The following is a 10,418-nucleotide window of genomic DNA, read 5'->3' on the forward strand; positions in this document are numbered from 1 at the left end:
CTCATATTTGATATATACTTGCATATTTTTGATGACATTGCAATATTATGGTACCATGAAGCTTATCAAGAGGTACCATAATAGTACCATATACGATACCATTTGCTGGCGTTCGATTGGGCTTAACTTGGTATAGTAAGTATCTTCGGTGACATTGTAATATGATGGTACTATAATGCATCTACTATGATGCATATATAAAGTGGTACCTTAATATAGTACCATATTACGACCACTTCCTGACGTTCGATTGGGCTTATATTTGATTATACTTGCGTATTTTTGATGACATTACAATATTATGGAAGCATGAAGCATATCAAGGGGTACCATAATGTAGTACCATATTACGATACCATTTCCTGGCGTTCGATTGGGCCCAAATTTGATATACTTGCGTTTCTTTATAAAGATTTGTTTAATTAATAATTTTAATTTATTTTATGAATTTTAATTTATTGTACGATGTCGGTGACAGCAACTTTTATGCTTAAGTAATATATTATTAATTGTACCTGTGTCACTTTTTAAAATCTACCTAGGTCTATATAAATAACGTGGCAAACAGAAAAAAATTGTTATTATAGTATTTTTTAGTCAATTAACATTTTTTGTACTGCATTTTAATAAATCGTTTCCATTATTATTAAACGTATATTTCATTACTAACGTTTCAGCATTAATAAATATCACTATCAATCGCCCTGTATATTATTAATTTTAAAGGTAGTTAAAGTTATTTTCTTAGTTAACATAATAAAGTAGTGTAGATATATTAAAAATGTATTTTGAGAGCATATGTTTTCTAATAATATACTTAAAATTAAAACTATTTTAAAAGCCAAACGAATAATTAATATAAGTGTATCTGACAAGAAACGAAGAATAGAAAGGAATTATTATACACCAGAAAAAGAATGGGATGCCAATTAAAGTCTGTTTGAATCTGGCAACTGTGCATTTTTAGCCGAGCTTCAAGGCCGTCGACGTGCCGTCGATCTACGTCGATCCAAAACCGAAAGTTGAAAATTTCCAATTATATTCTGATTATGATATTGTCGCGCCATCTAGTATTTTATTTGTGCAATTTTAGCTCTTTCATTTCGAGTATTTTTCTGTTGCGTAGCTAGATATTCTGTGGTTGAGGCCAGTAATGGCTAGTCCTCTATCTAGCCACGCATCCCTTTGACCTGGTCCCTCCATCATAGGATTTAGGTTTTTGGTGAGGTTGTCTCCTCTTGGTCCAGGCGGTTAAGTCAAGATCCCCCCACACCCTTTACCCGCGTGACATGACCACAGTCAGTAGAGGGTGCCTAGTATGACAGACAGTGGTAGCTCCTTCCGGCATCGTTATGTGTCTTGGTGCAATTCCCTGGCCACGACACTACAACCAGGACTTTTTTACAGCGGTGCTACCACCTGAATCCCCAGCGGGAAATCTAATATCCATGGTTGGCAACAATGAATTTATAAATCGCGCCTTCGATGATGTAACTAAAAATTTAATTGGTATCGACTATATATCTGTGGGTGTATTAAATAATGTCTAACTTTTTTTTCATATTCTTTCAGGGTGGTATGTTTCGAACGTCAAAGGCCCAACATCGCCAACCGTTGGCAGTCCTGCGAGGCTTTGCACGTCATGTCCAAACTGATGAAGGAGTGTTGGTATCACAACGCGACTGCGCGACTCACCGCGTTGAGGATAAAGAAGACCTTGTCCAACTTTCGGGCATCGGAAGAACTAAAAATGTAGACTGGGATAGTGAATTGTTTCCCCCGTTTCTTTTTGTTTATATATTGTGGCGCCTTAACAATTTTGAGGACGTTCTTTAGTTATAAATTAATATATTCTATAATAGTGATCTTCAAGGAGTATTAAAGTGATATGTTTTCGGTAGAGTTGAGGAGACTCAAAGAAAGGTTGAAGTAAGGATGATTGGTTGCTATTTAGAGTGGATGGAACCCACATAGTACGCTGTAATGTACAGGGTGTTATACTTTGAAATACCCCTAGATAATATTATACAGGGTCGCTTTTGTGTATGGAAACGGTCGATTATTAGGTAAAATATAGGAGGTACCGCAAAAAGTTAAATACAAAAGTTATAGGGTTTATAAATATCTATTAGCGGGTAATAAATTTAAGTACACAGGGTCGATCATAAAGTCGTGGCACATCAAAGTTTCATTTTTTTAAATGGTACCCCCTGTATTTTATTACATATTTCAATTCTTCCTTCAATTCTAAGCAAAAATCGAAATACACACAATGTACCGCAAAGCAACCGTTTCCGAGCTATTGACTTTTGAAAATATCACTTAAATAATTCGATTTAATTAATTTCGATGTGTTTGGTTTGATTCAATGATGCCATTCTGCCGAAACTGTGATACTGTTATAATGGGCTTTTAAATGCCTATTGGCTGCTAGTAAATTTAAGTATACACGGTCGGTCATAAAGTTATGTCTCATCAAACTTTATTTTTTTAAATGAAACCCCCTGTATATTATTGCATATTTCAACTCTTCCGTCAATTTTAAACAATAATCGTAATACCCAGTGTATTTAACTTAAAGAATTGAAATGTTAAACGAAAATTTTGTAATTTCCACAGACTTGCTTATACTCTCATTTTATACATCTATAAGCGCTAACTTGAGAACTAATATCAAATATTATTAAGTATCACAGATTCGGCAAAATGGTATCGTTAAATGAAACTGAATATACGAAATTAATTAAATCAAATTGTTTAAGTGATATTTTCAAAAGTCAATAACTCGGAAACGGTTGGTATGAGGTACATTGTGTGTATTTCGATTTTTGCTTAGAATTGAAAGAAGAACCGTAATATGCAATAATATACAGGGGATTTCATTTAAAAAAATGAAACTTTGATGTGCCACGACTTTATGACCGACCCTGTATATTTAAATTTATTACACGCTAATAAATATTTATAAACCCTATAACTTTTATATTTAACTTTTTGCGGTACCTCCTATATTTTACCTAATAATCGACGGTTTCCATACATAAAAGCGACCCTGTATAGTCTAATGATCCTATATACTGAGTGGTTAAATCTATGTCCCATAAGTTATTACATTACACACATAATTTGTTGTGTATTTCTTTAATTAAATACGAACATTCCTAATCTAAAAGAAGAAATATTTTTCAAGCTACAGTACTGATATTTTTTTCTAGAAAGTTGTTTAGTAAACAAAATATTCAGCATAAAAGTACATAATACAATGTAATATTTTCTTGGGTTATTTTAAGTTATACACCCTGTATATATGGACTGTTCCGTTTGGCTTACCCGTATCTGCTCCCATTCCATCAAACCTTGTAGCAAAAATAGTTTATTATATACAAATACAAATACTTTCCACAAATATTTAAGAGATCGCCCTGTATATTGTTTTCCAGTACCTCAGACTTAGGTTTTTTTGTTTTTTTACTGATTTTTTTTTATTTTTTACCTCGATATACAAAATAAGCAGAGTTGTGCATTTTTTGTCTGTGTGTTTTTTTTTTGGTTAGGTTGCAGTAAAATGTTTTACCGTAAAATAATATACCGTGCCAAATAGAAACTAACTCATTTTTTATACAATGTGAGCTAAAAAGTTTTGGAATAAAACATTGTTGAGTTTTTTAACAAAAAAAAAACAAAAATGTTCTTTAACATATAAAAAACATTTTAGTTATTTTTACTATCCAACAACGGAAGTTTCTATAAATTTCTGCCATGACAGTTGTGAAATGACATATGTCAAAATTATTTTCTTGGTTATCAGGAATCCTGAATTCATTCTGTATAAACTTTTTGGCATGCACTGTATTTGTATATAAACAAAAATCTCAATTTTTTTAAAAAGAAATAAACTCTGGTTTATGAAATACTGTAGAATATTTAATGTTTCTTTTGCTTATATACAGAGTGTTTAAATATTTCCGCGAACATAGAATTACTGCGTATTTATGAAATCAAAATAAATTCATTGGTCACAATAATTTACCTTTATAGAAAAGTTTTTATTAATTTACCTTTATAGAACACATTTTTTCAGATATTTTAAGAACCTTTATTCCAATTTACGAAGAAATTTATATTATGTACTTGTTCTTGGGACACCCTGTATAATTTAATATGAAACATTAAGTAAAAATATAATATTTTTATAAGTCAGCGAATTACACAATTCAAAAAGTTCCTAAAATGAAAAATTTTACTGCAATCTACTAAAATAACTAAGATATTTATTTAGTTCCAAAAACCGCCAAATATACGCAATAGAGTCAATTTTTCTACACAGAAACAAAAATATATTCCTAAACTACTAATACACACAAACACAGATACAAACACAAAAAATAATCTAGAAAAAAAATAAGATAAAAAAAGACAGCAGATATTTTTTTAAACTATTCTTTTATACCCTACAGAAAAAGAGATTGAAAAAACTGAACCTATATACAAATATAGTTAATAAAAAAAGGCCTCAAAACATATAAGTTATCCTTACAAAAGAATGTTTATAATATACGTAACAAGACACAGATATTTATATTAAGTTTAAATTTTTCATAATTATAAGAAGTAGTAGCTAGATTATAGCCTTTAAAATTAACATACCTGAACCTATTTTTTTTTCGTAGAGGGTGTAAAAAACGGTCACCCTGTATATATACACAGCGTGTGTATTGTTATAATCTCTACATAGAGACGCACTGTGTATATAAAATATTTTTTTTTCAACTGTAATATACTTGTTTATTTCATAGAATCTATGATATATTAAGGACTGTACAGATTTTTTTTTATTGATATACTTTTTTTACCAACACTGTTTCATTTTTTGATTCTTTCATATTTAGATCGTTCACTAGTCATTTCTAAGGTTTTGGTTAGAGTTACGTAGCCTTAAAGCATATATACAGAGTGTGGTGTCTTTTTAAGCAATATAAAGACAGAAAAAATATATATTTTTGATTATTCAGGCACCATGTTTGTTTATATAATATATTGGGTGATGCACGGCGATGGTACGTTTATGGAATTTGGATTTTTGTATAAAGGTACCTGCTCTATCTGTCTAAATTATTTTCACCGTTACAGTGTTGCCGCGTCGTACTAAAAGGAATCCTTGTTATTTTAAATGGAACACCTGGGATATTATTACATTTTTTCGAAACTAAATTTATACCGCATAATTTTTCTATTATACTACCTATCTCTGATATTTTTCGAGATAAAAAATAAAACATGGGTAAAATTGACAAAAACATGATCTTAAATAAGCATTGATTAAATCATAAATTGGGCATATTGAAAGTTAAAATTTGGTTTATAGGTTAAGGAAAGTCGACATCGCCGGTTCTCCATAAACGTCTTACTTTAAATCGCCGGGAATCACCCTATATAATGCCCTGTTTTAACTATAGTTTTTTTGTTTATTAAAAAAAACATATGGTTAAATGTCTGAAAGGTAAGAGTGGATGGGTTTTTGTAGTTCCTAAGTGATGAATAGGGTTAAAATGTTTTTGTATGTTTGTGAGAGATAAGAGTAATGTTTCATTCACTATGTTCACTTGAAAGCAAAAAAATAAAAGTGGTACGGTACTTTTTACTTTCCCCGGTATATAAAAAGGCTGATTAGGGAAAAAGTAATGTAAAGATGGTGCTTCGTCTAGAAATGTGTAGATTTTAAGGATAAGGGATGGTGTGATTTTTTTGTGCTATTTGAAAAGTTATTGTAATTTAATATTTTTCTAATTTGTTAAAATTTAATTGGTAATTTCTAGGGGTATAAAAAAATAAAATGTTTTTTGAATAGGAAGAGCTGTATAAATTTTGATATAGGCTAGGGTTTTACCTGGGAATTTAAAAAGTACCCAAATCACGTTCACCGTTTTGTACAAACTACTCATACATTTTTTTACCTTAAATATATAAATATTAAAAAAATCTTACGTAGATTATATAGATTTAACACAGTAGGTTAGGACTAGACGTAGGAAAGACGTTTTTTTTGCAAATAGAGAAAAAAAGAAAGTTATGTTAGATTTAAAAATGTTTTTTAACGATATTTGCCACAGAATTGAAACACTTTTAAAGACAGATAATAGTCTCTATATATTTTTTTATTATTCGGATTTTTTGTTTCACTTACATAGCACACCCTGTACGTTTTGATATTTTGGTGAAAATATAAGAAAATGATGTCATAATAGGCATTGAAACTTTTCTGATAGTGATCCTGATATATTTTAAGTATTTTAAACTATAAAGCAGCGTCTACACATAACGTTTTACATGTCAGGTAGGACGGATTAAGATCTCTAACATATACGCTGGATGTTTTTCCTGCGGTTTTATCAACTATAGCATTGTTTTTAGTGAAATTGAAAGGAAAAAATATAGACTTTTACTACAAAATTGTATTTTTGGTTTAAATTTCATTTGTAAACAAGCAAATCTAATTGTGAAAATCATATCGATTATTAAATATCTCTGGAACTCTAAAATGGACCGTTTTGAAAACATGTAAGACTGACAGGTAAAACGTTATGTGTAGATGGGACTTTAACTTACAATATTATAAAAAAAATAAATTGTTTTGTTAAAATATTCATTAAAAATATACAGGGTGTGCCTGTAACGTGAGCATACAAATAAAAACGTATAATCATAAAAAAATAATATACTGTAGCCATAAAAAATGTTTTCTTAAAATTTTACTGTATTTTCGTCATTTATTATAAAATTTTAAATTTATGGTTTACTTTATATTAATTTATGGTTAATACGGTTACGTACATAAACTAAAAAAAAGACTGAACATTGGATAAGTTTAATTATTTTTCGTTATTAAGGAATTAACATCATTATAAAAATTTGTGCTTTTTGTTCTGGTATTTTACTTTAAACGCGCACTAAAAAAATATTACTGTAACCTTAAAATAGGATTAGAATTTAAGATAAATGTTGTTTAAGTACGATCCGTTTATATCAGTTTTTTAATCAGTTAAATGATTGATTGGAAAAAAGGAAATTAAGTTGAATAGGAAGGGAGTTTTTTATTTATGAAAATGAAGCAAAAGTGTTTGGTTAGGCCTAAAACGATTAAATATATATAAAAAAACTAATATAGTCGGATTTTAAGAAGTTAAGAGATAAAGAGATGTCTTTGTGTCGTTGAATTTTATTGTTCTACTTGTCATTTTGTAAACAAAACAAAAAAAGATTGTAAATATTTATGTAGAGTTTAGTCTGGTAGCTTTAGGTTTTTTTGACGTTTGAAAAAATTAAAGGGTTAAACTTTTGACAAGGTTTGGTTCTGTTTGACAATAAAAAATCTATAGTCAAATAAAAACAAACTACATTAAAAATTTTAACCTTACATTATTTTTTCATTTTTACGTGGAATTTTGTCTAAAGTTACTGGACTAAAAAAGCCGTTATAATAATGATGTCGCGTATGGAACTATTTTTGAATAAGAGATAAAACTACAATAGAGATGTTCTTAAAATGGTACAAATTCAATGTCAAGAGTTTTATACATTTAAACAGAGAGCTGTAGAAAGAGATAGGTCGAGTTGATGTGTAATTTCTTTTGCCAAAAAACAAATCAGTCATACTAATTCATGTTTTCTTTTAAAAAAAAAATTGATGAAAAAATTCACAGTCAATATACAAACACTGCCATGTAATGATTCCTACCACTCTCAAGATTTTTTTGAAGAATTTTTACAGTACTTCTTGACAATGTTCTTTTTTCTGTCCAGTATGATCATAAATAAATTAATTTATACAGGGCGTGTGAGGAAAAACGCGAAAAAAATTAAGGGACGATTCATTGTTAAAAATAGAGGGTGCTTAGTTAGACAGGGTGTTCCTTAATGCAAGTGTGTGATTCTTGGACCTATTCTAAGAATAAAACCTCAAGTAAATGTATGTCTTAAACATATCTTAACTTTTGAGATACAGGGTGGTAAAACTTTCTAAAAGAACCTTTTTTTCATAACTCTGATGTTACTACATCTTTATTAATTTCGATACTCTCATCATCTATGCATCAAAATCAAAATACTTTTTTTGATGATCAAACAATTTTATTTATTTCAAGTCAGTGACTATTTTATATTATCACTGTATACGGGTTTTATATTGAATATTTTTGAAAAAAAATAGTACGCCACTGACTTTTCTTAAAGTAAACATTATTTTCAAAATCATCGTTCAAATAATTTTTATCGTTTTGATTGTTTTCGTTCGGCGCATGATTTTGGCTTAAAAAAAAATAAAGTTGTTTTACTTCAGGGCCAAATCGCTAAAAATATATGTAATAAAATCTATAGGTGACTGTAATGTTGTGTGGAAATATTTTCTGCATCGCCTGGAAGGAAATTAAGAAATAGAAGAATTTTTTACATAAAAAAATGCATTTTGATGCTCAGAAGACTAGTACCAAATTTCATAAATTTATTTGTAATAACATCAGAGTTGTTATGAAAAAAACTTTTTTTTAGATAATTTTTACCACCCCGTATATCAAAAGTAAAGTTGTTTAGAACATACATTATTATGGACATAAAAGTACAGTATTATGGAGGTTTTTTTCATAAAATAGGTAGGGTTTTTTTTTAAAATTTGTAGACAAATGTAAAGTTAGTTTACTTTTTGAAAGATAATTTATCACGAGATTGAGAAAAAACGACGTCATAGAAGGCAAAGATAGAATAAAAATTGCGCCTTATTACCACCAATAGAAATGATTTTGACTCTAGACTAGAGATAAACAAATTTATCTATGATCATAAGCTATTTCCAAAAAAAAACGTGTTTTGGTATGACTCGATTTCAGAGATTTCAGTAGATGTCAAAAGAAATTTAGAGAGAGACAATGACAGATGACAGAAGCTGTAATCTCACAAAGACAACTGAAAAGTAATACAATTTTCCTCAGGATGAAACCTAGATGTACACACAAAATGCAATAGATTTAAACCGTAGCTTAGTTAGACTCTTAGGACGGTTTTTTTAACCCTTGGTTAAAACATTCATACCTGAAACCTTGTTTAAAAAAACGGCCCTAGAGTAAAAGTAGTAGAGATGTAAAAATTTAAGAGTACGGATTAAGAAAAAAGCTTTATTTAATAATAATTATTAATATAATTGACTAATTGTTAAGGATGAGATAAGAAACCGTTTTGATTTGTTGTAGAAGTTTAAACTGGTTTGTTGGTTTAACAGAGAAAACTTTGGATGCATGGTCCAAGATCTCAGGGTAGTTAGACCTTACTTATTTCCTCACAAATAAAATATATGCGATCTGGCGGCCCTGGGATCTTGCTCTAACAAGCTCTTAGATTTTTAGAGGGAAAGATTAAAAGAAGTAATTCGGTTTTGTAATAGTTATATGTTTTTATTTTGTTTAAATTTGTGTACAGTTGTTTTTAATTAAGGCTTAGAATTATATAATATTTACTTATATCAAATGTAAACATATTTGCAAATATATTAATACTTAAAACATGATTGGTTTTATTTCATTCAACATAGAAAATAAGATGGCCTAATATATGCTCTACAATATATATATCCTATTTAAAAAAAGCGTCCATTATTCCCAAAGAGACCTGCTTTATAAATCCAAAAGATTTGAGTCTTTTTGTTTCTTTTGGATGTATATCCTATCCTAAAAGAAAATTAAATAAAGAACACCTATTAAGAAATGGTAACTCATAATACACCTCTATGTATTACTGGTTGCGAGATAAATTTTTAAGACGAATTTTTCTTACACCGCCTACTTTATTTTATATTCAACAAAATAATAAATTATTGACATATCAGGTTAAAAATTACGACAAAATAGTGCAAATTTAATTCTGGTGTGGCAAATTTTAGCTCATTTACTTTAAACGAATTTTTCCTATGAATATACGGCAAAATATTCGACTCTAGCAATTCGACCTCGTTTTCAAACTTCAAAAGGGCATAACTCCCAAACCCTTAGCCTTAGGGGAAAAAGGTATTAGGGTTTTCGATAGGGAATTCAATTCTCTATCTGTATGCAAAATTTGGGATTTTTTGGGCGCACTTTAAAAAAGTGGCCAAAAATTTTCTAAGGGTATAGCCTTAGAAAATTTTCGCCCCAAAAAATAAAGTACGTCCAAAAGGGCCCAAATTTTGCATACAGATAGAGAATTTAATTCTCTATCGAATGCCGTAAAGATCGGCTCATTAAGTTAATTAGTTTTCGAGTAATTAGCGTTTTTATAAAATAATCTAACCCTTCGAGCTCGTTGGCCGGGTTCAATTAATTTTTTAATAATTTAAATTTATTTTTCTAAAATATTTTCCTTCACCATTTTGTCAAGAAAATGTTTTGAGTTGCGTG

General features: G+C 29.3%; 1 protein-coding gene across 2 annotated transcripts in view; it reads left to right on the forward strand.

The window, feature by feature from the left end:
• LOC115890101 (TGF-beta receptor type-1) overlaps window positions 1–2,052 on the forward strand; it is a 33,118-nt gene extending 31,066 nt beyond the window's left edge. The window contains exon 9 of one of the 2 annotated variants that reach the window (XM_030910242.1): window positions 1,573–2,052. In XM_030910242.1, the coding sequence (XP_030766102.1) occupies window positions 1,573–1,756 (184 nt within the window). In that variant the 3' untranslated portion in view covers window positions 1,757–2,052. The remainder of the gene's footprint in view (window positions 1–1,572) is intronic. The other variant, XM_030910243.1, reaches the window with a different exon arrangement.
• Window positions 2,053–10,418: the final 8,366 nt, after the last annotated feature.

Source organism: Sitophilus oryzae, unplaced genomic scaffold (genome assembly GCF_002938485.1).
Source record: "Sitophilus oryzae breed Bouriz unplaced genomic scaffold, Soryzae_2.0 scaffold_85_pilon_pilon, whole genome shotgun sequence".
Classification (NCBI taxonomy): domain Eukaryota; kingdom Metazoa; phylum Arthropoda; class Insecta; order Coleoptera; family Curculionidae; genus Sitophilus; species Sitophilus oryzae.